This window comes from Schizosaccharomyces cryophilus (assembly GCF_000004155.1).
Source record: "Schizosaccharomyces cryophilus OY26 unplaced genomic scaffold supercont4.1, whole genome shotgun sequence".
Taxonomy (NCBI): Eukaryota; Fungi; Ascomycota; class Schizosaccharomycetes; order Schizosaccharomycetales; family Schizosaccharomycetaceae; genus Schizosaccharomyces; species Schizosaccharomyces cryophilus.
In genome coordinates, this window is record NW_013185624.1 from 1,723,191 (window position 1) to 1,750,193 (window position 27,003).

Consider the following 27,003-nt stretch of genomic DNA (forward strand, 5'->3'; position numbering starts at 1 on the left):
CAAGATGAAGTATGCTTTTGTTTGTTTTGATTAAAGTAAACTATAATTCAAGAAAAGTAAAAGATAAATAAAATAAAAGAGTTTCGATCAATTCGTAAGAGCCAGCCTTGCCCAGGTCTTCTCTCTGTGTGTCTCTCCTCAACCTCACTACACAGACAAAGGGATCACATCTTCATCTTCTAAGCCACAGTGCCGTAATTGAAAGAAAAGGGAACTAGAACTTACGAAGCATCCTTTCTTTCTCTGTTCATTCTACTTTTCATTGGATTTTTGCACATTGCAAGTTTTGCTATAGAGTTCTTTTGGTTTGTGGTAAGCAAGAATAAAGTCGTTCATTGAAGAAGATTGACTACTTCTTCCGAATCCGTTCTGGGCCTTTTTATTTTGATTTTCATTGCTCGTATAATTTCTGGCCTCGGTGGATTGCATTGTTTGTTTTGCTCAGTTTTGAATCTTGTAGCTTTCCTCCTTGTTTATTTGCGCTCGCTGCTTGATTTCTTCCAACTTGTATTGCAACAGAACAAATTGATTAAAAGACAGCCAAATTTTTTTTTACATACAAAGGATTATCAATCGAAGACTGTGCTAGTGTCAGTGCTTTCATCTCGTGAGTGATTAGACACTCCCATTCCATTCATAATGATCCTGTATCACAAAAGATTCAAACGAGTTTTTCTCGTCGTCTGTCTAATTGCTTGTCTCGTTTTTTTGCGATACCGAAATGATTTTCGTGGTGTACTGAACGTTTTGGAAACTTCCGTCTTCAGAAACCCTTTCGCAGATTATCAAACGAAATCTTTTGATATTGCCAGTCTTCCAGAATCAAAGCGCTCCGAATGGCTTCCTAATGGCCGTGTCAATGCTGCTTTTGTCAGTCTTGCTCGTAATCAAGACCTGGCGGATATGGTTCAGTCTGTCCAGCGTTTAGAGCGCCGGTTTAATCATAAGTATCATTACCCTTGGGTATTTTTAAATGACGAGGAGTTTAGTGATGAATTCAAGAGTCGCATTAATGAAACTGCTTCTGGTCATGTCGAGTTCGGCGTCATTCCCAAAGAACATTGGTGCATACCTGAATCGGTCAACCAGGACATGATGCATGAAAATTGGGAGCATCTCAAAGAAAAGGGCATTCTTTATGCAGACTCTGAATCATATCGCCATATGTGTCGCTTTGAATCGGGCTTCTTTTACCGTCACCCCCTCGTTAAAAAATATGATTACTATTGGCGTGTTGAGCCTAGCGTCGACTTCTGGTGTGATGTAGACTTCGATCCTTTTGCTTATATGAAGGAAAATAATAAGGTTTATGGCTTTACCATCACCGTCACTGAATACGCCGACACTATCCCAACTTTATGGGAAAATACCCGTAATTTCTTAAAGCTCCATCCAAATGCCGTCCATCCTAATAGCGCTCTTAATTTTATATCTGATAATGATGGCAAAACCTATAATGGATGTCATTTTTGGACCAACTTTGAAATTGCTAAAGTTGATTTCTGGGAAAGTGATGTATACTCACAATACTTTGACTACTTGGATAATACCAACGGCTTTTTCTATGAACGCTGGGGTGATGCTCCTGTGCACAGCATTGCCGCTGCCCTATTCACCGATCGCGAGTCAATTCACTTTTTTAATGAAATCGGATATTGGCATCCCAGCAGCGGCCACTGTCCTCTTGACGAACAAACTCTAACAAAATGTGAGTGTAACCCCCATGATTCGATCGATTTTAGCGGCTGGAGCTGTTTAAGCAAATATTACACCGCTTTCGAAAGACCCTTTCCTGAGAATTGGAGTACATTTTTAATTTAGCCATATTTATTCCTGGCTAATAATTTTTTGGTTATTAATTTTCCCTTGCTTTAAACTTTTTTCGCTGTCTATATCATGCAATCTAATTATCTATGAGTTTATTTGCCTTTGCTTTTTGTACATTCTTCCCCTTTCCTTGTTTTTCTATAATTTTTTTCCTCATTATACGACTACTCGAAAGAATAATAAGCTTTTTATAGTCCTTTTTTTAAAATAAAATAGCACATTTAATTCTTCATGATCGCAAAAGTTGTAGCTCTATACCTTGGTCATGTTCACTATTTTCCATTGTATGCAGGGGAACGTTCTCCATCCTTGAAGCTGCTGAAGGCGACCTATTGAAGGTTTTCAAATAATGTTTGGTTAGTAGCAGATCTTTCCGTGTGATAAGCCCTACGAGAATTCCATCCTTCTCGACGTGGATAACTTTTGGACATAGAGCCTGAAAGATGGTACTAACATTGGATAACAATTGATTGTGTAAAACACTTATTGGTTGCAAATCCATGTAGGATGACAAATCCAACCCCAAAGAGTGTGATAGTAAAGTTTGCCCGTTCGAATAGTTCATTACGGCAGAAAGTCGAAAACAAATCTCTTGGTCAAATGTAAATGTCGTATTGCCTTTTGCTTCTTCAAATGCTAGCTTGATTGAAGTACTCTTTATATAGCCAATAAGTTCGAAACGTTTCAGGTTGTTTACTACAGGATATCCGCTGAACGGGTGTTTCTTCATAGTTCTAAACAACCATCTCCACGTAATCCCCTCTGAGGGTATGGCTATTACTGTTTTAGACATTATCGTCGTGACTGGGAACAAAATGTCCTCAGTTTCAGAATAGATATTTTCTGATTCCTGGAAAGGAATTCCGTTTAGCTTGATGCTTCTATCAGCTATGCCGTTGCGACCTAGTAAAGCACCTACAGCATTGGCTATAGCAACCACAAGTACAGTGGGAAGGATAAAGTTCAAAGCCCCAGTTAATTCAAACATAATTACTACGACTGTCATAGTCAAATGCATCATACCACTTAAACTAGCGGCAGCTCCTAAAAGAGCATACGTTCCTGGGGTTATACATGAACCTGATCCATGACAAGCAGAAAAAAGAAACAAATCTGGAAACTTTCTGTACAATATATCAGCAAATAATCCAACCATCCGTCCAAACGTAGCTCCGACAGCCATGGAGGGCACGAAAATGCCGGCAGGAACTTTAACGCCATATGAAAACGAAACAAAAATCATCCTTAATAATGTTGATGTTAACAACAACAGCGAGTTTTTCCCTTCATTATTCGGATTGCATAGATCATTCAACTCAGGAGTAGTTACAGACTTGCAATCTTGAAATAATAGTTCCATACCCAAGGTCATATCCAATTTCAACCAAGTATTAAAGTAACTAATTAATGCGGTAACTATTACAACGACAGATGCATCTATCACTGGCCATTTATCAACATAAACTTTCCTCAGTTTCTGAACTGTGAAGAAAAGCCTCATGACAACTTCACCATAAAATCCTCCAAAAATCCCCAAAATAGAAAAGTAGAACAATTCAAAAAAATGCCAAGAACCAGAATAACGAACCTCAAAGAGAACAAGTTGGCCGGTCCGGAATGGATCTAGTAAATGTAAAGTAGCGACGGCGAAAAGACAGCAAGAAAAAGTGTACCAAATCATTCTGGAAGTATAACCAGAAGCCATTTCCTCAATGCCAAATAGTACACCTCCAATAGGGGATCCAAAAGCAACAGCTACGCCGGCAGCGGCAGAGGAAACGTATATGTCCCGAAAATTAACTGAATGTAGCTTCAATCGCTTAAAGATAGAAGCTATAACGTGGCCCATGGCTGTTGCCAAATGAACGCTAGGACCTTCTTTGCCAACAGAAAGACCGCTTGCTATGGTAAGCGGTAAACAGACACACTTGACTAGTAAAACGCGAAAAGACACAAAATCATCTCTAGAAAACCCGTTGATTATTGCTTTAATCTCCGAAATTCCACTGCCAGCAGCAAGCGGAGAGAGATCTTTGACAACAATTGCCGATATTATAATGAAAATTAAAGCAAGGAAAGCATAAACTAAATAATTAAAAACAAAAGAGTCGCTCCATTGAACCCATGTAGTGCAAGTGGTACCTGATTTACATTAGTAGGGAATTAAGAGTCAATGCGCTTACCTGATTCTTCACTGTACATGCAACAAAACTTTTCATTAAAAAACCATCTGGACAAACAGTGCCCCCTTCGGATATCAGAAAAAAATGAAGTAACCACACTTAGCATATAAGCTGATGCCCCAATGCTAACACCGATAATACAGACAATAAACCAAGAATGACCTGCATTCCACAGTCTCCATAAAGCAGACCAGTTGCTTTTATCGATACTTTCTTCTTTGTTAAATGTCTGAATAGTCTCCTGGACTCGATCTAATGGATATTTAGTTAGTTTAGATCAAAGTAACTGCTCTTTGGTTACCATCGGTTTTGTAATTGTTAAAATTTTGACCCCATTGGGATAACAAGTAAAATCTGTCAGGTTCGTGTTCTATAATAAAGTCCGATTCACCCGAAAGCAACGATTCTGTGGATATTCGTCGTCCCAGAGAATGCATCATTACCTTTTCGACTGCAAAATAAATTAAATATCACAACCCTAGGCATAAAAGGTAGTAAAACAAAAATTTTCTACAATTAGAAAATGAATGTCTATATGGAGATTACAAAAGAATTGTAATGTTGTTTCTGCATAATCATAAACAATGTTGGAGGATGTGGGCTTCAGATGTCAAGGTCAAGCAGACTTCAGAGCTACGGATGGACTTCTTTACAGAGTGTAACTTTAGATAGAATAAAAAAATACGAGTGCTAAACTTCATTTGAATAAATAAATCGACTTTTTGAAAAAAAGCACAGCTTTCTTATTCCTGAATAACTAAACTTACAATTAAGAACGAGTAACCATTAGAAGGGAATGCCCCGTTTTGCATTAAACATGATAAAAATAAAATCTCAGTTGTCTTTGTTTAAAGGGCACACAAACGCATTGCTTCCATGAATAGATAAAACTAATAGATATTGACCACATCAGCTAAGACAGAAATTTACAAGTTTCTTCCTCCAATCTTCTTTTTTGTCAATTATGTGAGACTTAAAAAAGAAATGGCAAAATGGCCCTATACAAATATGTTAGATGTGGAAATTGAAATGATAGATGATTATGTAACATACCCAGCACCCAAACCGACAACAATACCTGTTAGAGCACGAACTTTTCTCTTTTCATAATGAATTTCTGTTTCTAGCTTGGAGATTCTGGATTTCTTAACAGGTATCAATGCAGCTTCATCGATTTCCTTAGGCTGGGTTTCTTCGTATTCATCGCGGCTTCTCTTTTTCGAAACACTAAAAGAAGGGTGAGGGAGATGGATAGAAGCTGTCGCTTTTTTCTCGAAAGCCTCTAAAGGCTTCTTGACTTGTTGTGTAACATCTGAAACACGACGATGCACATTTGAGCGAATTCTTTCTAAAAGCTCAGAAGGCCTCACTGGAGTTCGAACTTTTCTTGGAATGTCGGAAGAATGATTATTTTCCTCGTCTTCTACTACTTTTTCTTCTTCCTTTAAGTGTAGCTGCTCATCCTGTGATTTCCCTTTCATTTTTGGCTCTTTCTTCAAAGGTTGTCTCTTCACGATATCTATTTCCTCTTGCTTCACAACTTTAGTTTCTTCTCCCTTCACTTCCTTTTCAGACTCCCTTTCATTAGAAGCAACTAAAGAAGAAGAAGAAGAAGCGGGCAAGGTAACTGCCGAAGGAATGGATTTGTTGGTGTCATCTATTTTAGTCTGGACTTCCTTACTCTCTTTCTCATGCTTTTCATTAGAAAAAAGAGATTTTTTGGGAGATTCTGAAGGCTCTAATGACTTGTGTGGGGCTTTTGATCCAACTAACTTGCCTAAAGTTGAAGGACTAGCTCCGGCCGGCTGGTTGGATTCCACTGGATGAGAACGAGCAGGAGTTGCATAAGTAGAAGGGGATGTAGAAGCTTCTAAAAGAGCTTTAATGAATGGAGTCATACCATAATCTTTGGCTAAAGCTAATGCGTCCCTTGGAGAAACCCATAAACCGGAGACTTGCTTCTCCTCAACAGGATTTAAGTTAGCACGAATCCACTCCATCTCAGAATCTTCTTCCTCTTGTTTAGCCTTAGGGAAAGCAGAGCGGAACCTACAAGAAGTTAAACGTTAGCAATTATATTTCAAACTTGATCCAAAATTATAAACATACATAGATGTTGCACTAATATTGGAGTTTCTTGCCATTCGCATTAAAAAATGAGGACTAGAGAATTAGCAAATGCCGTTTCCATTAACCAACGTTTCCTTACTGTTTCGAATCTGGGTTGTTGCATTTGAGACGAACAAACGTAGCTGGTCCGTCTGGAAATTCAATCACTTGAGAGCGACATTTGCTGATTAAAGTGGAATCTACGAGTTAGTCAATAGCGCTACATGAATACATACAATCAATCGTGTCGTCGTCATAAAGAGGATTTCTAACTGTTAGAACTATTGTCAATTTTAATGTATCTATAAGTACCTTTCAGTAGGAAGTGATCTGCCTTCCTTTAAATTTTCCATTTTGATTATAAACTCAAATAATATCAAGTTGTAAATTGCTCACTCTAAAACACTTTCTTGTACGTAGTCGTAATATGAGTTGAGGCGACGTAAAAGCTGCGTTAGTGTATGCTAAAACACACAAAGCCAAATAGGGAGATGCAATAATCTTTAAAGTGCATAGGAAATATAAATGCAAAAATATTTTTGTTTACTGTTTACTGTTTATGGAAGACAATGAAAGAATCATAAGTGAAGCATCCGCTGAATGGAATGTATAAAAAAAAAAGATTAAAGAACTGTTTCAAGACAAATTTTTGACTTGATAGTTATTCATTGGGCGAAATATTAAGAATTATTCATAGAAAGTACCCATTGTTGGATTCACTTTTTTCGAAAATATGGATAGTTTCCATAACGATGGTAAGTTCGCTATATTTTTTTTTATGAAAGACTTTCCATAAGTAAACGACGTATTTTCCTATAGATTTCTTGATTGTTTCAAAAGCGTAATGTAATTATACACAAATAAATAAGCAAATAAACAAAAAACTTTCATCGTATAATATTTTGATTATATTCTACTACAGTTATATAAAGGGAGTTTTTAGCGTAGCGAATTACTTTCATCCCTTCGCTTTTATAACTTAAATAGTATTAATGATTGTATGCATACGTAAAAGTAAACATCGTTTCTCAAAATAAAAGCGAAATGTTGATGGCTATAGGGGTTCATACATGCAGCCATAAGCCTTTAAGCAAACCAGGTGTTGTACGTAAGCATGAGGTAGACAAAACTTGGCAGGTTGATTTTTTAAAGAAGATTCTCTGATGTCTGCTTGAACGTTTTCTTCTGTGGCTCTTAAGCAGGCACGTATTCTTTGCATGCTTTTACTGTTGCGAGGTTTCCATCCATACCGGGTTCTTTCTTTTAATTTCCTTTCTTGTAAAAGAATTATGCCTCGAAGACAAACTACAAAAAGAACAAGAGTTCAGAGCTATGAATCAATCAGTATTCCTTCATCTAACGCTCATATACAGGATGAAGTCATAAAAGCAAAAACTAGCAGACACCGCTACCAAGCAGTTCACAATGGTCCCTCGAATAATCACACTTCTTCTCCGGCTGAGGAAATTGCTCCGACAATCGAGCCAGCTGCCCCCAGATTAAGGCGATCAAGAAGAGATAGAAAGCCCGTTGACTATCGGACAGAATCGGATAACGAAACGGAAGACGATGATCCTCTACTCTCAAGAATAGAGACAAAAGCTTATCCCAACGAAGGCTCCGAAGCTTCAGTGACAACTGAATCAGACTCGTCAGCATATGAGCTAGATGGCCCTGAAACGCTACTTTCTAAAGATGTAATCAAACGGAAAAGGAGTACTTCATCAACGAGAAAAGTTTCTAAAAAGAATTTGCTTGAAGATTCGGAATTATCTGAAGAACCTCAGGCTTCCAGACCCATTTTTGATTGTCCCGACAAACCACTTCCTTGGAAAGGGCGCCTTGGTTATGCATGTCAAAACACGGTTTTGAGATTTTCCAGAGAAATTGCATTTTGCTCGCGAACCTGTCGAATCGCTACAATTCAGAAAGAATCTCTGCAATTCGCGAAGGATTTGGGTATAAAGAATACGCAAGACTTAGCTACCCTTGTAGAATGGAATCACAGATTTGGTATTCATTTTATGCGAGTAAGTTCTGACCTTTTTCCATTCGCGAGTCATGGTACCTATGGGTATTCTTTGGAATTTGCTGATTCTTATTTGCAAGCTGTAGGAGAACTTGCCAATCGATATAATCACCGTTTATCGACACATCCTGGACAATATACTCAAATAGCTTCACCCAAGGAGTCCGTTGTTACAAATGCTATACGAGACCTTCGTTATCACGAAGAACTTCTTTCCAGAATGAAGTTAAACGAACAGCTGAATCGTGACGCAGTCATAATATTGCACCTAGGCGGATCATTCGAAGGAAAGGAAGAGACGCTTAATAGGTTTCGTGATAATTATGTACGCCTTCCTGAAGCTGTAAAAATGCGTTTAGTTTTGGAAAACGACGACGTCACCTGGTCTGTACAAGATCTACTTCCTCTTTGTCAGGAGTTGAGTATTCCTTTGGTTTTAGATTGGCACCACCATAATGTTGTTCCAGGTACTTTACGAGAAGGCTCTTTGGATTTGATGCCTCTCTTACCAGCGATTCGGGAAACTTGGACTAGGAAAGGGATAACACAAAAACAGCACTATTCAGAATCAGCTTATCCTTTTGCTATTTCTGCTATGAAACGTAGAGGACACTCTGATCGTGTATATAGCTTGCCTCCATGTGAACCAGACATGGATTTAATGATTGAAGCTAAGGAAAAAGAACAGGCAATATTTGAGCTGTCTAGGATCTTCAATTTAACCAATCCTTCATGCCCAAAGGAAATTGAAGGGCCGGATTTTGATGTATTTAACGAAGGGTATTATCCTCCTGGTGCACACCGGCGGTTAATAGCCCGTAAACAAAGGAAGAAGAAATCCAAAAATAACAAGGAAGAAGTTAAAGATGATGAGGAAACGAATACTAAAGATGAATTGGTGACTTGATGATGGTTAGAAGAAGTGATTATTTATCGTATTTATTAAGGTTTCATAAATGATATTGTTATACCACATGTCTTTGTCTAATTTTTCATTTCTAAACGAGGAAAGGAGTTGAATGTATATATACTATAGCTAAACCCAACAATACGCTCATAGCAGTAGTAATCGGCTGCAAAGAATACTGAAGGATTCAATTATCAACCTCGGATAAACGTTCCAACTGTGAGAGCTACAAAATCCACAAAATTTTTAAATCTTTATATGAACTAGTATATTTGTTTACCAGTGCATTATTATAAGAGTGCAGATATAAAACTTAATAGAATTCGTTATAGTTCGGTATTTTGTCAGGTCGCTTATGTATTCTCATGAAATTTCAGAAATGGGTAAATAAAGCTATAAGAGGCATTATCGTTCTTTCATGAACCTATATCATTGTCAAAATTCACTAATGAATAAGAGTTAAATTAACCAAATAAAGTGTCATAAAGCCGTGTGTAAATTGATCCCTATAATACCCTTTTCCTAAACTCACTTCTCGAAAGCAAGATACCGCCTACTCTTTTCATATTGTACTTCTAATCTAATCCTATTTTTCTCTGCCTAATTTTTTGGTTTTGTCAGGTTGATTTCCTTACATATATAACATCAGAGGCGAAAGGCGACATTTTTTTAAAATGGTTCCAAAACAAGAAAACACATTTCGATCAAAAGACAAAGAAGTACGCAAAACAAATGATAGCTCTATTCTTTCAAAAGCTTCAGTTGAAAAATGTGGCTATCCAGGATTTGATAAAAATCACAGTTACTACAGGCCGTTTATTAGTAAAACTCCTCGAAGATCGCCAAGTGTCAACAGAGGATACTGGACTCGTTGTATTGCGATTCGGTTTGCTATAGAGCAATTTTTAGAAAAAAAGCGCGGAAAACCGAAAGCAATTGTAAACTTAGGAGCCGGATACGATCCGTTGGCTTTGCAACTCTTAAATTCTCTTAGTGATCGAAGCACAGAAGACATCGCGTTTTACGATGTGGATTATCCCGAGTCAATTGAAAATAGAGTGAGCATGATATTGTCCGACGATTTCCTTCGAGGAATAGTCTATAGAAATAGTTTTGAAATTGATGAACTCGAAGAAATCCATACTAATAACTATCATACTGTTGGTTGCAATTTGAAAGATTTGGATCTCCTTCAAAAAAAGCTCGAGGAGTGTGGCCTTGATTTCAAAACAAGTTCAATCCTTTTCATATCTGAAGTTGCAGCGGTCTATATGCCAGTCAATGCATCAGATTCACTTCTCCAGTGGATGTCGCAATTTTCGGATGCTCATTCTTGTTTCTTAGAACAGATAGCTCCTGCTGGATTTAATCACCCATTTGCTAAAGTGATGATTAGACATTTCAAAGAATGGGGTACCCCACTGCATGGACTTGCCGCATATCAGAATTTAGAGGCATTGAAATACAGGTGGGTGAACTTGGGTTGGGAGCACGTAGAGGTGTTTGATGTATGTACTTTCTGGAATTTCTTATTAAGCGAAAGATATCGAGTGGAATGTGAACAAACCGAACCATTTGATGAATGGGAAGAGTTTTATTTTTTCCTTCAACATTACAGTATCCAGCATGCCAGTAGTACGTTGGATCAAATGTACAATTTGGTTGAACATCCAAATCCTTTTATGCAATACTATCGCTATCAAATCAATGGACATGAATGTTCTCCTGTCCAATGTGAATCAATATTATCTAATAAGCGCATAGAACTCACTATGGTTGCTGCTGAAATAAAGCAAGCTCTTCCTAGTTGCCGCTCCGCTGGTGTTGGTGCTTCTGAGAATGGAATAATTATCCAAGGAGGATTATCGACCTCTGGGCGTACTAATTCAGCGTTTCTTATAACAGAAAAGCAAAATGTGATAGATATTTCGAGTTCTGAAATAAGTCCTCGTATGAACCTATCAATTGTACCGGTGAATAATGGAGATTATATGCTTATAGGTGGAAGGGAATCCCCGGTTAGAGCATTTGATACTTGTTATTTGTACTCCAAGGGGGCTTGGAAACAAACCGCTTCTTTACCCTATCCAGCATTTCGTGTTTCAACTACGAAGGTGCATTATGGAAATGAAAACTTTATCCTGCTTCAGGCCGGTAAACCACATGGTGGTTGGCTAATTTGGTCGGAGCAAACAAATGAATGGTCTCAGGTTTGCTGTACAGAACCGTCTTTAACCAAAAGCTGGGGTTCTAGCATTCATTATTCTTCACAATTACAATATGGATTCATAACAGGTGGCATGAATCAACATAATTTACCTATTGATGATGTTTGGGAATGGAAACTCGAGAAACGGAACAATCGATTTGAATTGCATTTTTCACCATGGAATTTGAGTGAAGGCTCAAAGGTTTTACTCGCACGGGTCAATAGCAATCTTGCAATTTTGGACAACGATAATGCTATGCCATTGATTATTGGTGGTGCTGGCTTGTATAAAACCATAAAGTGGGAAGAAGAAGTCATTATCATAAATATGGTCGGTCAACAGATTGAGAATGTTCCTTTGGAAGAACCTGAATCAAGACCGGTTTTAGTTTCTTGTCAATGCTGTTGCCTTCGTGATTTACTCTTTGTTTTTGGGGGTGGTTGTATATGTTTTTCTTTTGGATCTTTTATCAATGAAAACGTTCACTGCTTAAAGGTTTCTGAAAAATAAAATTGAAGTTTTTAGTTACATTCAATTGTATTTATTTATTTATTATAGTAGGTTAAAAAGATAGTAAGTTATGTGCTCAATGTAATAAAATAAATCAAACACACAATTTCTGCTTTTTTTTTTAAACCAAGAGATTGTGGTAGAAAGCTATAATTGTAGTTAAACGTCAATTGATTTTAGTAATTTTTGTATCACAATTATGCATATTAAAAATTAATGACTATTAACCCAAAAAGTACTAAGCCCATCATGGGCAAGTTACCTTTCAACATGAACGACGCGAAGTATCCAATTTCGTATATCCAAGGGAAGTATCTTCTTTTCGATGTAGAAGCAATCCAATATTTTCGTCAAAAATATCATATTCTTGGCATTCTCTCAGGAACGCTACCTCAACTCCCTCAACAGAATATTTTTTTGGGTCTTCCTCTTCAGTTGACGAACGAAGAAGTTTATTACTTAGTTAATAATGGCGCAGCTTATATTATTGATGATCAGAGAGTGCATATAGACTATTTTAATGGTTTAGTTGATGATGACAGAAAGTTCCTTGCAGATAAGCGACAAAAGATGGCCATAGAGCAATTGCTGACTACGCGAGCTAAAGAAAACGAAAAGAAGATAAAAATTATGAAAAAAATAAATAAGGAAATTCCTTTAGATACCTTGGAATACGATCCTACTCAACCTGTGAATTTAACTATGGTACCAGTTGATACAAATACAAAGGAATTAAATAGAGACCATTTAGAGACTTTTTCATTAGGCTTTCCTGAGATTAAAAGAAGAAGATATTTAATATTTGAGTCATTAGTGAATAACGGGTTTTTCCTAAATCCCGGTCTCCGGTTTGGTTGTGATTTTGTTGCCTATCCGGGTGATCCTCTGCGGTTTCATTCACATTATCTTGTGAACGGGTATAACTGGAACGATGAAATTCCCCTTTTGCTACTTATAGGAGGTGGTCGTCTTGGGACGGGTGTTAAAAAAGCATGGCTCATCGGAGGAGAAGAAGAAGAACAAGAGATGCATGATTCAACAGCATCTGACGAAAACAATTCAGCTACAACATATCGTCAGTTTTCAGTCGAATGGTCAGGTTTTGGTTGAGCATTTACATGAGCTATCAGGCGCTTATTTATTCACTATAACGTAGCAAAAAACCAAGTACATTAGGAAATTAATTGAACTCAAAAAAAGAATGGTTATAAATTCTATATTATACACTTCTATCCAAAACAATTCCAATGCCTTAATAGCTTCTACCAAAGAGACCCCAAGCCTTTGCATGAGAACCACAGGCAGCACACTTCGTAACATTTTCAACGATGGCATCTTCACCGGTGGGTTGTTCCAAAGGAATGCAAAGACTCTTAGCACCCATACTAGGAGCCTTTTCATCTTCAGGTTCGTCACCGTTAACTTGACGAGCACTATTTTTCTTAATATCTTTTTCACATTTAGTAGTGTTGCACCAAGGAATGAGAACGAGATTCTTCTTGTTCAAAGCAGGAACAAACTCTTCCCATTTCTTAACACGGACAACATGAGAATCGAAATCTCTCTTGGCAGTCTCATACATGCTATTGTGAATAGTCTTCAACAAGTCAGAAACTCTTTCTTCTAGATTGTACAAGGGAACAGCAACCTTTTCAGAAGTATCACGACGGACAGCAGTGACTTGGTTTTTCTTAGCATCATTGGGTCCAAATTCAAGGCGAAGAGGAACACCCTTCATTTCCCAGTGAGCAAACTTGTAACCAGGAGTATAAGAACGTAAGTCAGCTTCGGCACGAATGTCAAAGTCAATGAGACGGGAAGCGAGTTGTCCACAGAAACCTTCAATATTCTTTCGTTCTTCATCAGTGGTTTTGTTGGTGATACCACAAGGAACAATGACGGTTTGAACCAAAGCAACAGGAGGTGGCAACTTCAAACCCTTATCATCACCATGAACCATGACAGCAACGCCAATGGTACGAGTGGAAAGACCCCAAGAGTTTTGCCAGACATGGAGCTTAGGACGCTCTCCAGTGGGACCAACTTCAGCATTAGGATCCTCAACGACAATGTTAAACATCTTAGAAAAGTTTTGACCAAGACCATGACTAGTACCACCTTGGATACCGCGACCAGTAGTAGGAATGTAACCTTCTACAGTAGTAGTGAACATACCACCAGCAAACTTTTCATTTTCACTCTTGACACCTCTGATAACAGGAACGGCCAACAAATCACTGTAAACACGAGCATACAAATCCAAAATTTGATAAACTTCTTCGTTAGCAGAATCCAAGGTCAAGTGAGCGGTATGACCTTCTTGCCAAAGGAACTCACGGGTTCTCAAGAAAGGTTGAGGGTTCTTGAATTCCCAACGAACGACAGAGTTCCATTGGTTCAAACGGAGAGGAAGATCACGATGGCTTCGAATCCATTTAGCATAATAGGGATACATAACAGTTTCGGAGGTAGGACGAATAGCAATGGGCTCATCTAACTCGGTGCTACCAGCGCGAGTAACCCAAGCGACCTCAGGAGCGAAACCTTCAACATGATCCTTTTCCTTCTCCAAAACCTTTGAAGACACAAAAAGAGGGAAGTAACCATTACGAACACCAAGTTTCTTAATTTGCTTGTCGAACCATAGTTGAATAGCCTCCCAGATGCTAAAAGACCAGGGTTTCAAAATGTAGCAACCAGAAATGTCATAGTACTCAATCATGTCACTCTTAGTGAGAACTTGTTGGTACCAGTTAGCGAAATCTACGTCTTTGCGAACAGTGATACCAATCAAAGCGGCGTTTTCAATGGCGGCATCATTCTTCGAAACCTCCGTCTTCTTTTGGGTAGCATCAGGCTTTGATGCTTGGGAGGGCTTAGCCGCGGGAGCAGAGAAATCAACAACGACGGGAGTAGCGCCGATGGACTTCAAATAAGTTTCAATAGCGGCAGCAGAGACGAAAATAGTCTTCTCGCTAGAAGAAGGGTGGACAGCCAAAAGACCTCCGTGGTTAATGAGGTTTTTATCTAAAACAACGTGAACCTTTGCGGCATTTTGTTCATTTACAGAGAAAACACCAATGTCCGCGGGAGGAATGCCAAAAACCTCTTCCACCAAATCAGCAGCGGCTAAACGAGCTTCCTTGGCACCGACGGCCTTGGCAGCAGCGCCAGAAGGAGTGGCAGTAGATTCTAAAGCGACTACAAGAATAGGAACTACAGTCTGAGACTTGGCAGTTTTTGGCTTCAAAACAACAGTCTTGGTCAAGGCGTGAGCAGGAACATTGCTCAAAGAAGACAATGCTTCAGACCAAGCAGAACCATTCGAGACCTTAGCATGCTGTAACAAAGTTACCTCTTCAGTAGCAAGCCCTTTCAATTTCGTAATTAAACTGTCCACGGACATTTTAAAGATGGGAAAAATTTGGTGGTTCTGTCGAGGTTGGTGAGTCACCATGACTATTCCACTTCCAAATTCTTTAGGACCAAGTGGGGGCGATACACAAAGGTACTAGAAAAGAAAGTTTTAAAGCATAAAAGGATAGACAAAGTTGTTTAGATAATGTTATTAAGTTGATATAAATACAAAATTCAATATAAAATCAAGCTCAAAAAGAAAAAGGGGTTTAGCTATAAAAATGAGCAACTGCAGATAATTGTTCCATACTTGTAGTGTATAAACAATATTATTGAAAGTATATTAGCACTTGTAGAATCAAAAACAGAAAAACCTAAAGCAAGAGGGGTAGGCCAAAGTATTATATGAAGGATTAAATTACCATTGACAAAATCATAGCATGGTTTCTATAGCGAAATCATTTTATGAATTCATCTACCATTTTATACCGACAGAAGGAACAACATGAAAGGAATGAAGAAGAAGAAAAAAGATGTAGTAAAAGAGAAATGTCAAAGAGGGTGTGAAAAGAGAAGGAAATCATATAAAGTTGAGAAATCGAGAAAACTGGAATGCCCATAGTAAGCCAACGAAGTTTGCTAGAAATACAAATGCCTGAACGAAGCAAATAAATAAAAACAACAATTATTCCCATTAGTTTACCGAAATCAATCACTGCAAGTTATGGTTACTGATTGTAAGCTATGTTGTAGATGCGATTCCATTCGCTCCCTTTCATCTTCTTCAAAGGACAGCGTTATCGTGTTTTGGTCGATGGACAGAGGCCATGGCCTCTGGATAAGCAGGTGGAGGAATATCATCGGGAGGAGGGGAGGTATACGAAGTATCCGGAGACAGAGGGGGTGGTTGATACGTCTGAGTCATGAAAGGAGTCGTAGGTGGTTGATACGTTTGCGTCATGAAAGGAGTCGTACTTACATTTGACGGCCGAGTGTTGTATTGACGGTTTAACCTTGGAGAATAGGGAGGAGGAATTGAAAGGGGATAAAAATTGGTAAAAGGAAGAGTGGCTAAACCATTTCTATTTCTTCGACGGTTTACATAGCCAATGGAGATTAGAAAGAATATCAGGAAGACGACACATATGATGACAATAACCCAACGGCCATAAGAAGCCCAGTTGTAGGTGTTGCTGTTTTGTTGTTCCATGGAGAGATGTTTGTGAAACAGAATTTCAACAAGAACAGTAGGGAGGAGAAAAGGAAAAGAAAAGCAAAGCAAAGAAAGAAAGAAAAATGCAACCAGAAAAAGAAAACGAGTAGGGCACGAGGATCGTAGAGAAAAGAATGGCAAACCCTGACTGAAACGACACCACAAACGAGAACACGACGAAGACAAGGATCCAAAGGAAAAAACTAACCGTTTTTCTTAAAAAGAGAAAGCAAAAACAAACAAATAAACGTATGCAAATGGAATGCTGCAAGCTAAGAAAGGTAAAAGAAAAGTTGTTTTGCTTTTATGTAGTGTAAGGAGTGAATGTACAGGCACTGCCCTAAAGGAGGTTTTTCAAGGCTGAGTCTGAGGATGCTTGCAGGGACTGTTGAAACGAAAAAAACAGAGAAAAAAGAAAAAGAAAGAAAGAAAAAAAAAAACGAAACCGAAACGGAAATGCAATTAAGAAACAGCGAGAAAGAAAAAGAAAACTTTGAAATGGGAACCCCTATGGATATTCACTCACTTACTCACTCACTCAACCCACTCATTCATTCATTTTTTTTCCTTCATTTTTTTCTCCTCTACAAAATCTTCTTTTTGTTTTTCTCGGTTGTTTACTAATCGTTTCGTTTCGTTTCTGTTAGTTTCTGTTAGTTTTTGTTTTTGTTTTTGTTTTTGTTTTCGTCAACAAAAAAACAAAAGAAACCCCCATACGATAAACAAAAATTTTCCATAATTGCCTGACGCACTTTTTACCTCTCCCTCCTACCCAAGCCGAGCCGAGCCTTCCCGAAGCTTGTGTGCAGATTTCCTCCCTCCCTCCATCTTGGTACCAAGCCACCATACCATCATGCATGGACTTCCTCCCCCCACTTGGGAACCCGTCGGAAATTGAATGACTTTTGTTTACAGGCAAATGATTGGTCTGAAAAGAAAGTCTCTTTTTATTTGGTTTTTAGGTTTCCTTTTTAGACGAATATTTCCATGCACCAAGTTTTGTTCTGACATGTTCCTTTTCTTGCTGTCGTCAAATACGAGGCAAAGCAACAAGAGACAGAGACAGAGACAGAGTAATTTAGTCTCGTTATCTCGTATCTTATGCCATAATCATGGGGATGTCTTTTTTTATTTTTGTTATTTTTATTTTTCCATCGCTGATTTTCTTCTGTTTTTTTGCGTGATCTTAGCGAACAAACCACCCTCTTGTTGATACGATCTTTACGCCTACTCGGCTCTTATTTTTTCTCTCAAATTGGCCAACATGAGTTACGTCATGCTTAATGACTTGAGTGGGGGGAGGGTCATGGCGTCGGTTTCTTGTGTTTTTCTATCTGATGCTTTTTCGCTGCTTGTCGGTCTGGCCGCTTGGGATGGAACTGTGCCTCCTTATCAAAATATGCGTATAAAGAGCGTCCTGCCGCTGTATTTCGAAGACTCAACTTCACTTACTTTGTATGTTACTTACATCCGGTTATTTCTAGCTTCAAGCATCAATTGGGTTTTCTCTTGAGACAACAAAACCTGTCATTTGATTATCCATTTTCTCTTGCTTTTTTTTTATCCATCATTAGACAAACAAACATACACACACACACTCTTCCTTTTTCTTTTTTTTTTTTTTGAAAAGTATTTGCATAATATCATATTGCTGGATATAATATCATATTCAGTTGCTTCGAATCTCATTGGAATTACATTGCATTGAATTCTCTTGACTTGTCTTTTTTGATCCATTTCTCTTTTCTTTTGGTTTTCTTTTTCAAAAATGGCTACTGCTGAAACGACTCGTGCCGATCCCTCTACGGCTATTATGGAGCCTGAACCCTATGAATTTGCTACTATGCAGAAGGGAAAACATGTCAGCGCTCTTCTTTCAAAAGATTACTATGGTCAACCCATTGACGAACCTGATGTAAGTAATCCTACCCGTTGGAAGTATGAGCGTCCACTCGACACTGTCCGTGCATGGCAATTCTTAACCGATAATGATGAAGAATCCCCAAAACCACACTTGGACCCCGAACATAAACAATACCACCCTACCGCAGAATCATTCCGTCCTCTATCCTTTGCAAGCATGGAACAGAGATTTTCACAACGTTTGTCGAAAAGTCTTTCTCGAAGGCTTTCAAAAGCTTCGTCTCGTCACTCTAGGCTTTAAGGCTTGAAGCAGTTGGTACTATCCTTTTCTGCTTTTTTCTTTTCTTTTTTTTCCTTTCACTTTGCATAAACCTTTTTTTTAATCATCAATTCCTTTTGTTTTTCGTTTTCTTTTCCTCCCTCTTCACTTTTTCAACGGTTTTTGTCTTTTGTTTTTTTTTTTTGTTTGTATTTTTAATCTTCTTGACCTTAAAGAATTATGATTTTTTTCTTCCTTACGATATCGAAATGAAATTGCATTGTATCTCATGAATTCTTTCCATAAATGGATTTACAAACCTGTAAATTTCTCCCTATTTCTATTTATTATATCGGATTTACATGAAATTCAACCATATTCAACTACTAATATATCCTTATCAATAAATAATATTAGTAACCTAAGTAGAAAAAGTAAGAATTATATATTTGTACATTCAAATTCACAAGAAAAAAAGGTTATCAAATGAAATGATCAATTGTACCCAAAAACGAAAAGCTTTATCACGTATGTCCAAGCATTTGGCCTACACAATAGATCGTGTTTTCAATCCGAAGTGTTAACCGATAGAACAATGCATACTCCTCTGCTATATTCACTGGAGCAGCAAGACCTGGATCACTTTCCGGAGGTTCTGGATAACCATGCAAAGTTGCAACCCTATCTTCTAAACGTTCACAGATTTCAAATAATCTTTGGTATTGATACTCTTCAAAGATGTTTCCTTCATATCCCGATGAACTTCCCGTAGGTGATCTACTTCGAACAGATGATAAAGAACTTCGAGCATACTGATTTTCATCATTAAATTTCGATTCCCCAATTCTCGCTAATATCGGTCTTAGGCTGTTACTTCTGCTTCTAGTTGAAGATTCCTCCTGACTTTTTCGTTTTTCGTTCGCACCTTCTGCATTCCGATTTTTGATCAGTCGTTCCAACCGCCCCTCTAGCTGAAGAGGAAAGACCAAGGAAATGTTTTCGGGTGTTTCCAAACCTTTGAGCTTGAATTCTCCAATGCTATGTATAATATATCCTACTTGCTTCAATGCACGGATTTCCATTGAGTATCTCGCAGATCTTTCTGAAGACATCGCATCCGATTCCAATCGATTCAAGACGGTAACAACATCTGCTGAAACAGCAATCTGCCCACCATCCGCTACTGATGCAACTCTAGATGTTCTATTCACCATAGGACCATAGTAATCCATGCGTCGCGTAATAGGATCTAACTCGCTCACTGTCACACCATAATTAACCCCAATGCGTACACTAAGTCCTCTATATAAAACCTCATTTTTAGGCCCCAAAACAGTTCTTCCTTGGACCGACTCTACAATTTCGTTCGGCCAGTCTGCAGAAAGCATTTGCAATTGCACAGAAAAAGACCATAGCAGAGCAGCCGGCACCGTCTGGAAACAAACCATAAAGGCATCTCCTTCTGTCTTAACTTCGTAACCACCCGTAGCACGAAGCTGTCTTCGCATAATTGTATTATGCGTCTTAATTGCCGATCTCATAGCTACCGGATGTCGTTCCCACAAAAGCGTGGAATTCTTTATATCCGTAAATACCATTGCAATACTTCCGTGAGGAGGTGAAACTTCTCGGTTCATCCTAGCTAGCGATGAATCATCTGGCAAATTCTGAGAAGAAAATGGCACTCCTTCATTTCCTTCAGCTTGGGTAGAATCCTCCTCATCTTTATGGACCTTCATTGCGTAAGCGGAATTTGTTTCAAATAAAACACTTAAATCTAAGACCATTACTATTGTATTGTTCTTAGCGCCATAAGCTATAGCATAATCACGTAACTTCGTTGAAGCCAGGAGCATTGAATGCCTGTTAGTGCGAACAATATCGATAACAATCCGTTTTGACATTACGTTCCAAAATTCCTTATTGGCTAAAACTATAAATTCGTTCAACTCTGAAAGAGGCTGAACATTCACATGCGGCACAGCTTGTACACCGGGGAACTGGGACAATCTACCAATTGCTCTGGTAGTAGTGGATTTTATGCGACCAGAAATCAGTCCTGCCGAATCTATAACTCGACGTATTTCTCTCTTATTTAATGTATCATGAACATTACTTAATAAAGTTGGCTCGGAATCGTTTCTTGTAGACATTAAAGACATTGAGGTACCAACGTTCGCAACGAAAGCGCGTGTATCTCGAATATAAATTAAGGCAATGCTAACTCCGATGTCCATACATGTTTCATCCATATAGTAGCCTTTATCGGATTTGGGAAGGCTTTCATTCTTTTCCTTATACTCAGCAACTGTCTCCAAATCATGATAGATGGTGTTGCCCAACTTTTTGTTCAATTTCAAAAACCCCTTTCTTAATGCGTTCCGAACTTGTTCACTAGAAGATCCACATGTGCTCAATTCTTCAGCTAAACAAGAAGCTATATTCTCATAAGCAAATTTGAGAACCCGATTATAATGTCCAGCTCCTATATCGCTATCAAATATGCAATAAAGTGACCAATGAGGGTATATAAAATTCTTCAAAATAAGTTCTACAGTTGAGATGACTGGGTTTATACGAGATAAATAACCAGAAATTCCACATTTTAAACCATCGTCAATCGGGGATGATCGATGTACTACACGATTCAATATATCAGTATTGTCCACAGGAATTTCTGCATTCACATCAAATACACTCAAAACTTTCAATCGATTGAAATTTGATCTTGTGACTTTACTATCATCATGCTTAGGGAATTGAAACCAACTATTTCCAGAAAGATCAAGGCTTTCCAGTTTAGGTGAAATGTTCTGAGTGTTTTCGTTAGATCGACTGACTGCAAGACTTTGTAAGTTGTTATTTCCCAAGTCTAAGAAACGCAAGCTTTGCGATAGTGTTTCATTTTTGGGAAAAGATGATATTCTATTTCCATTAACGTACAATGATTCCAAAGAAACACGAGAGTCACGAGTAATAGAAATATTTGAGAGCTTATTTCCAGACAAAAATACATGGTTAAGATGTGAGAAATTTTCGAAAAAGGTATTCGGAATTTCCGTTAAGTAATTATATGACAAGTTCAAGATTCGAATTTCTTTAAAAAAACTTATCGGTTTAAAACAGTCATCTCCGAGGCGATTATCCACAAGAATTAGTTCTTCAACTGACGGATATATGTATTCAGATGAGGAAGTATTAGAAATAGGACTACCTGACAACGTTCGCATAATTTTTAATTGACTTACACTCCTTGTTGATTGTTTAGTACCCGCCATTGGTAATTTTATTTTTTCGAGAATGTTAGACGAAAGGTTAACCATTTTCAAAGCCGAAATTTGCCAAACTTCTTCTGGAAATACCTTAATATTATTAGCGTGCAAGTCTAATAGAGTCAATTTCGATAGCTTTCCAAGTTCTGGCGAAACATAAGAAATTTCACAATTTGTGCAATAAAGAAACTTAAGATTTTTTAAATTAGAGATCGTATCCGGAATCTGGACGAAGTGATTATAACTCATATTTAATGTTTCCAAGTTGACAAGACTCTGCATCATTGATTCTTTGATAGTTACAAGCTTGGCATGGGAGGCATCAAGATATACAAGTGAACTAAATCCTTTATTAGGTAGCTCCAGGATAGTTAAGGGGCAATGTGAAAAATCAATGTATGTAGCAGAGCTGCAAGGGAATTCATGATGGGAAATTATGTTGTAAGAGGCACGGATTTCTTTCAAATTAGGACATTCAGATAAAGCACCGATATTACTTAAAGAATTAAAACGAAGATCAATGATTTCTAATTTTCGTAAAGAACCCATTTGTTGAGTAAGCTGGCCTGATAAGTCGTTTGACTGAAGGTAAAGCTCCTTTAAGTTCCCTAGCCGATTGACCTCGGAACAAATTCTATACAAATTATTATGTGAGAAGTTTAAAACTTCAAGAGAAGTAAGTTCTGTAACAATTAATGGGAAGGTAACGAAATTGTTATAAGAAAGATCAAGGACAGTCAAATGGGTCAAATAACGAATAGAGTAAGGAAGAAACAAAAGCTTGTTTAAAGAACAGTAAAATTCTTTAAGGGTAGACCGGCTTCTCCCAGAAAAGATGACGGGATCCAATTCGTAAATATCGTTTCTGGAAACATTTAGAACCTCAAGTTGGCGTAATGTTGAAAGAGATTTTCCCCTTGGAGGCCTTAAGTTATGTGACATGTCCAAATTCTTTAAATTGACGCATCGTTCCATAAAATCAATAGGCAAACCTAGCGAAAGGTTGGAGGATATATTCAAAGATAACAACTCATGTGCATGAGGATAAAACTTGATGGGAATCACCTCGAGATTGGAACGTCGTATATCCAAATGCTGAGAGAATTTTTTCTCAGACATTTTTCTAAGTACATCAGCACCAATATCCATGGTAGTAAAAACCAGTCTTGCAACACTATAGTTGTCTTCCTCTGTCATTTCATCTTCCGAATTTTGATCGCATCCGAAGTAGGTAAGTAGTTTCTGAAAAATTATACACGGCTGCTCATGAGGAAGCAAGACACGCTCGGTTTTAAATTGAACCAAAAGCAGGTAAAAATTGGCTGAAAATGGAAGAAAGAAGAGCCTTGCCAAGCGCTGAATAATATCACTGGTCTTTATATTCATAGGGCAGGAAAACGAAACAGATGTTCTGTCGTCCCGATAAACTCGTAAAAAAAAGGGTTTACTATTCTCTTCATGAGAAGGATGAGCAAAGACTCTAGCACTGAAAGATTCCCTTTTCTTAGTTACTTCAGAAGGAAGATTAATAGCCCAACTTTCTGGGGCTTTCCAAGAATCGTCAGAGAGAACAGACGGGTGTGAACCGCTTTTTGGATGTGAACTATCATAACTTTCTCGGTGATAGTCCAGGCCAAATAATGTGCTTAAAGTATGAGACCTGGCCTTTTCCTCGCCTGACTTGTCGAGCATACTCCACCAGTCGTTAGGATCAAGGGCTTCAAAATTACCAAGGCTTGAAGATTCATCATCATCTGATACAGATTCAGGAAACCTCAGAGATTTCAAGGAAAGAAAAGGGGCGTCAATTTCATCATCTTCAGTGTCATCATTTTGGTTTGAATCATTCTGTGAGACTTGATGACGAAGTTTAGTTTCCTGAAATGGAGCATTTTTTTGTGGCCTTCTTATCTTATTCTGATAGTTTTGACGAAACTCAGTAATAGCTTTACCTCTATAATCCTCGCTTTTACGCTTGTTCAAGAGGACAGAATCAGACTTGCTACGGTTGATGGATGACAGACTAAACGCATCCGGTTCAGGTAAATCGATCATGCGTTTATCAATAAAGGAAGGATCACTCGGCACATAATGCAATGTATCTGATAAGTGAGATGCGCTATTCACCGGTCTAGTGCAGGGAGACAATGCTTCACCGCATACATTGGAAAGTGACTCTTCAATAGATTCAGGAATCTCGTACACAGAGTTATCGGTATCACTCCCTTCTTCATCTAAACTATCTAACCAAGGAATTCCAGATTTAAAATTTTCGGGTGGTGCAGAAATAGGCGATCGAAACAACCGCTTTTTGTCAATCATACTAGAAAAGGTTCATGATGCTTTTTCGCAAAGTCATCAAACAGATTAAAAGGAATTAAGCTTTAATTAATACAAGAACCAATTCGTTCGAATTCCGAAAATTACTAATAACACTATTAAAGGGAAATTAATAGGACAATTCAGCCACAATCCAGAGTAGGTTAAATTGGAACCCTTTCTTATGTCAATATCAAATCCTTAATTATACAATAAAAAACGATAGCAATTTGAACAACGAGATAGATGTTGGATAATAGCAGGAGGGAAGAGTAAATATTACTTGGGTACTATTAGGGTGAATAACGTGGAAGGGGAACTGCGATAAATCAATTTTACTACGAATCACGCGCCCCTGCTAAACTAACCTCGCTATAGCTATGTAAACAAATCCGTAAACAAATGCACAGACTTTACCTCTTCTCCAAATGAAACTCCTGTTAAATTTCTTTGATTAGAACTAATGAATGACATTCTGGTATGGCTTTCACACTACTTCCTCTTCTTTCGCTTATCGATGTTTGAAAGAACAATTATCATAGTAAGCACTTTGTATGAAGACTATGAAAACATCAAGCAGGCTCGTCCTCATTTGCAGCGTTTTATCTGATCTATATTTATTCATATAAGAATAGCCTGCAGTTAGATGGGTATAAATAAAACCCATTATTACTTTGGAGGATACTTCTTTTTTAGCTAGCCACTTTTAAGCTTTCGTACTCTCAATATTAAAGAAAATGAAACCAACAATTCTAATAAAAATGAAGAAAACTCATTGGAAAATTGCCATTAGCTTGTTTTCTTCGACGTAAGCATGCAAACACTCCATGTCAACATCTTATGTCACTCCCATTACGCTTGCTATGTTGCTGCAATAAAATTTTATTAACGTACTAAGCGCCAAATCTTTTGCTAATTGCAAGGTTTTGTTTATTTCTTTTGTTTTATTTCTTTTGTTTGTATATAAATTTTGAAAATGTCGAGACATCGTAATATAAAAAACTTGGATTTAGCAGGTATGTATGGTTCTTTGTAAACAGTAGATATACACTGCTAACAAGTGATTGTTTTTAGAATATGATTATGAAGATGAGCCGGCACAAGAAGAGTTGACAGATGAACAAGAAGGTATGCTATTATGGTACAGCTTTTCCATTCGTTCTAACAGTCTTGTGTAGAACAATTTCGAGAAGCAATTGCTGCTGTCCAAGAAACTCTCGATGGGCTTCCAGTGACAACAAAAGAAATAGCCGATACCGTATGGTACTATTTTTTTGATGTGGAAAAATCCATCAACTATCTATTGAAAAGCTGTACTACGAAAGCTGCAGCGCAAAAAGAAAAAGAAGAATCAGAAAAAAAGAAACAAAATAAACAAGAGCAAAATTCCACTGCCGGAAACCGCCCCTCCAGCAAAAAGACCCCTGTCCCACTTGATGCTTCTCTAGAGAAGCTGAATTTGGACGGTAAAGAACAGACACACGAGACGGCAAAGGGTTTAGAGGAAACTCAGAAAGTAAGAAAGCAAGAGTCTTCAGCGTTAATAGATGTTCCAAAGATCTACGAAGAGTCTCACCCTAAACCCGTTGTCCATTTGGTGGTTACTGGACATGTTGATTCGGGTAAAAGTACCATGCTTGGAAGGATTATGTATCAACTGGGTGATGTAAATAGTCGGTCTATGCAAAAACTTCACAATGAAGCTGCCAATCAAGGGAAGGGCAGTTTCTCCTATGCTTGGTTACTTGACTCTACGGATGAAGAGCGTCTTAGAGGTGTCACCATGGACGTTGCGGCTACCTCTTTTGAAAGCAAAAAGCAAATTTATGAGGTTGGAGATGCTCCTGGACATAAGGATTTTATTTCAGGTATGATAGCTGGAGCTGCTTCCGCGGAATTTGCAATTTTAGTAGTTGACTCTTCTCAAAATAATTATGAGCGGGGCTTTTTGGCGAATGGCCAAACTCGAGAGCATGCTTATTTACTACGTGCCCTGGGTGTGTCTGAAGTCGCTGTTGCTGTGAATAAACTAGATCTCATATCTTGGTCATCGGATCGCTATTTTGAAATAAAAAGTTCCATTTCTGACTTCTTGGTCCGAATGGTTGGGTTCAAAGAGGAAAACGTTCATTTCATCCCAGTTTCTGCTGTCTCTGGTGTAAACCTCATAGAAAAGCAATCCTCGCCGCTCTATAATTGGTATGATGGTCCAACGTTAATAGAAGTTTTAGATAATTTCATCCCTCCATTAAAATCCTACAGAGGACCTCTCCGGGTTTCTGTTTATGATACTTATCGGTCTGTGCGAGGTGCCACTGTCTCAGGAAGAGTTGAGTCTGGTAGTATACAGAATGGCCAGGTTTTATACAATGTTTCTTCACAAGAGGATGCTTATGTCAAAAGTGTTATGCGCAATTCTGACCCATCTGTTTCCTGGGCTGTTGCTGGAGATAGCGTTACCTTGCAGTTGACGGACATAGAACCAAACCAAATTAGCCTCGGAGATATATTGTCTACTTACAATGACCCTGTAAAACGTACTAAATCTTTTATCGCTGAAATCCAAACTTTTGACATACTTGGTCCAATTTTGTCAGGGTCGACATTAGTACTCCATCGCGGTAGAACTGTTGCTTCGGTCTCTGTGAAAATAATAAGTGTTAATGGTAAAAAGGCTAGACACATTACTAGTCGAAAGCGCGCATCTATACAAGTTAACTTTTTGGATGGTTCATATCCAGTATGTCCATCCGAAGAAAGCTCTTCGCTGAGTAGAATCATTCTTCGACGAGATGGAAATACAATTGCTGCTGGAATAGTCAAAACTATTCTTTAATAAATAAATAAAGAACTACTATTCAGATGATTAAACTATAATGAATAAGAAAATTTCATAACATAAATGCGATAATAAATTAAATCAAAAAAGAAACATTATGTGGGGT

General features: G+C 38.0%; 12 protein-coding genes across 12 annotated transcripts; 6 read left to right on the forward strand and 6 right to left on the reverse strand.

Moving 5' to 3' along the window:
- The first annotated feature begins 108 nt into the window (after nt 1–108).
- Nucleotides 109–2,244, forward strand: SPOG_02941 (alpha-1,2-mannosyltransferase). The gene has a single exon (XM_013165602.1). The coding sequence runs from the start codon at nt 640–642 to the stop codon at nt 1,819–1,821; it is 1,182 nt and encodes a 393-aa protein (XP_013021056.1). The 5' UTR covers nt 109–639; the 3' UTR covers nt 1,822–2,244.
- Nucleotides 1,834–4,648, reverse strand: SPOG_02940 (ClC chloride channel). The gene is made up of 3 exons (XM_013165601.1): nt 4,312–4,648; nt 4,011–4,262; nt 1,834–3,969 (listed from the first exon to the last, which is right to left on the reverse strand). Exons 1-3 carry the CDS (start codon nt 4,448–4,450, stop codon nt 2,057–2,059), a joined length of 2,304 nt encoding a protein of 767 aa, XP_013021055.1. The 5' UTR covers nt 4,451–4,648; the 3' UTR covers nt 1,834–2,056.
- Nucleotides 4,600–6,551, reverse strand: SPOG_02939 (bouquet formation protein Bqt4). The gene is made up of 6 exons (XM_013165600.1): nt 6,432–6,551; nt 6,356–6,387; nt 6,220–6,319; nt 6,120–6,173; nt 5,064–6,059; nt 4,600–5,008 (listed from the first exon to the last, which is right to left on the reverse strand). Exons 1-6 carry the CDS (start codon nt 6,470–6,472, stop codon nt 4,984–4,986), a joined length of 1,248 nt encoding a protein of 415 aa, XP_013021054.1. The 5' UTR covers nt 6,473–6,551; the 3' UTR covers nt 4,600–4,983.
- Nucleotides 6,552–7,134: 583 nt separating this feature from the next.
- On the forward strand, nt 7,135–9,123 carry SPOG_02938 (endonuclease Uve1). The gene has a single exon (XM_013165599.1). It carries the CDS (start codon nt 7,337–7,339, stop codon nt 9,053–9,055), a length of 1,719 nt encoding a protein of 572 aa, XP_013021053.1. The 5' UTR covers nt 7,135–7,336; the 3' UTR covers nt 9,056–9,123.
- Nucleotides 9,124–9,447: 324 nt separating this feature from the next.
- On the forward strand, nt 9,448–11,875 carry SPOG_02937 (leucine carboxyl methyltransferase). Its single transcript, XM_013165598.1, has one exon. The coding sequence runs from the start codon at nt 9,730–9,732 to the stop codon at nt 11,773–11,775; it is 2,046 nt and encodes a 681-aa protein (XP_013021052.1). The 5' UTR covers nt 9,448–9,729; the 3' UTR covers nt 11,776–11,875.
- Nucleotides 11,876–11,888: 13 nt separating this feature from the next.
- On the forward strand, nt 11,889–15,396 carry SPOG_02936 (tRNA-splicing endonuclease catalytic subunit Sen34). The gene has a single exon (XM_013165597.1). It carries the CDS (start codon nt 11,992–11,994, stop codon nt 12,883–12,885), a length of 894 nt encoding a protein of 297 aa, XP_013021051.1. The 5' UTR covers nt 11,889–11,991; the 3' UTR covers nt 12,886–15,396.
- SPOG_02935 (cytoplasmic proline-tRNA ligase Prs1) lies at nt 12,870–15,231 on the reverse strand. The gene has a single exon (XM_013165596.1). It carries the CDS (start codon nt 15,179–15,181, stop codon nt 13,028–13,030), a length of 2,154 nt encoding a protein of 717 aa, XP_013021050.1. The 5' UTR covers nt 15,182–15,231; the 3' UTR covers nt 12,870–13,027.
- On the reverse strand, nt 15,196–16,706 carry SPOG_02934 (cell wall organization protein). Its single transcript, XM_013165595.1, has one exon. The coding sequence runs from the start codon at nt 16,340–16,342 to the stop codon at nt 15,917–15,919; it is 426 nt and encodes a 141-aa protein (XP_013021049.1). The 5' UTR covers nt 16,343–16,706; the 3' UTR covers nt 15,196–15,916.
- A 22-nt stretch (nt 16,707–16,728) lies between these two features.
- SPOG_05402 (uncharacterized protein) lies at nt 16,729–17,282 on the reverse strand. Its single transcript, XM_013166635.1, has one exon. It carries the CDS (start codon nt 17,202–17,204, stop codon nt 16,989–16,991), a length of 216 nt encoding a protein of 71 aa, XP_013022089.1. The 5' UTR covers nt 17,205–17,282; the 3' UTR covers nt 16,729–16,988.
- A 481-nt stretch (nt 17,283–17,763) lies between these two features.
- Nucleotides 17,764–18,800, forward strand: SPOG_02933 (uncharacterized protein). Its single transcript, XM_013165594.1, has one exon. It carries the CDS (start codon nt 18,114–18,116, stop codon nt 18,507–18,509), a length of 396 nt encoding a protein of 131 aa, XP_013021048.1. The 5' UTR covers nt 17,764–18,113; the 3' UTR covers nt 18,510–18,800.
- A 59-nt stretch (nt 18,801–18,859) lies between these two features.
- SPOG_02932 (adenylate cyclase) lies at nt 18,860–24,318 on the reverse strand. Its single transcript, XM_013165593.1, has one exon. The coding sequence runs from the start codon at nt 24,059–24,061 to the stop codon at nt 18,992–18,994; it is 5,070 nt and encodes a 1,689-aa protein (XP_013021047.1). The 5' UTR covers nt 24,062–24,318; the 3' UTR covers nt 18,860–18,991.
- Nucleotides 24,319–24,925: 607 nt separating this feature from the next.
- On the forward strand, nt 24,926–26,988 carry SPOG_02931 (elongation factor 1 alpha like protein). Its single transcript, XM_013165592.1, has 3 exons — nt 24,926–25,074; nt 25,133–25,186; nt 25,237–26,988. Exons 1-3 carry the CDS (start codon nt 25,035–25,037, stop codon nt 26,892–26,894), a joined length of 1,752 nt encoding a protein of 583 aa, XP_013021046.1. The 5' UTR covers nt 24,926–25,034; the 3' UTR covers nt 26,895–26,988.
- Nucleotides 26,989–27,003: the final 15 nt, after the last annotated feature.

Excerpts from the sequence above, each read along its gene's own strand:
- SPOG_02941 (XM_013165602.1), top strand. The coding sequence starts at position 640 with ATGATCCTGTATCACAAAAGATTCAAACGAGTTTTTCTCGTCGTCTGT.
- SPOG_02940 (XM_013165601.1), bottom strand. The coding sequence starts at position 4,450 with ATGATGCATTCTCTGGGACGACGAATATCCACAGAATCGTTGCTTTCG. Across the intron at positions 4,263-4,311 it reads TAACAATTACAAAACCGATG|ATCGAGTCCAGGAGACTATT; the intron begins GTAACCAAAGAG and ends AATATCCATTAG. Across the intron at positions 3,970-4,010 it reads CATGTACAGTGAAGAATCAG|GTACCACTTGCACTACATGG; the intron begins GTAAGCGCATTG and ends AATGTAAATCAG.
- SPOG_02939 (XM_013165600.1), bottom strand. The coding sequence starts at position 6,472 with ATGGAAAATTTAAAGGAAGGCAGATCACTTCCTACTGAAAG. Across the intron at positions 6,320-6,355 it reads TGACGACGACACGATTGATT|ATTCCACTTTAATCAGCAAA; the intron begins GTATGTATTCAT and ends ACTAACTCGTAG. Across the intron at positions 5,009-5,063 it reads GTTGTCGGTTTGGGTGCTGG|GGCCATTTTGCCATTTCTTT; the intron begins GTATGTTACATA and ends ATATTTGTATAG.
- SPOG_02938 (XM_013165599.1), top strand. The coding sequence starts at position 7,337 with ATGCTTTTACTGTTGCGAGGTTTCCATCCATACCGGGTTCTTTCTTTT.
- SPOG_02937 (XM_013165598.1), top strand. The coding sequence starts at position 9,730 with ATGGTTCCAAAACAAGAAAACACATTTCGATCAAAAGACAAAGAAGTA.
- SPOG_02936 (XM_013165597.1), top strand. The coding sequence starts at position 11,992 with ATGACTATTAACCCAAAAAGTACTAAGCCCATCATGGGCAAGTTACCT.
- SPOG_02935 (XM_013165596.1), bottom strand. The coding sequence starts at position 15,181 with ATGTCCGTGGACAGTTTAATTACGAAATTGAAAGGGCTTGCTACTGAA.
- SPOG_02934 (XM_013165595.1), bottom strand. The coding sequence starts at position 16,342 with ATGGAACAACAAAACAGCAACACCTACAACTGGGCTTCTTATGGCCGT.
- SPOG_05402 (XM_013166635.1), bottom strand. The coding sequence starts at position 17,204 with ATGCATGATGGTATGGTGGCTTGGTACCAAGATGGAGGGAGGGAGGAA.
- SPOG_02933 (XM_013165594.1), top strand. The coding sequence starts at position 18,114 with ATGGCTACTGCTGAAACGACTCGTGCCGATCCCTCTACGGCTATTATG.
- SPOG_02932 (XM_013165593.1), bottom strand. The coding sequence starts at position 24,061 with ATGATTGACAAAAAGCGGTTGTTTCGATCGCCTATTTCTGCACCACCC.
- SPOG_02931 (XM_013165592.1), top strand. The coding sequence starts at position 25,035 with ATGTCGAGACATCGTAATATAAAAAACTTGGATTTAGCAG. Across the intron at positions 25,075-25,132 it reads AAAAAACTTGGATTTAGCAG|AATATGATTATGAAGATGAG; the intron begins GTATGTATGGTT and ends GATTGTTTTTAG. Across the intron at positions 25,187-25,236 it reads GTTGACAGATGAACAAGAAG|AACAATTTCGAGAAGCAATT; the intron begins GTATGCTATTAT and ends AGTCTTGTGTAG.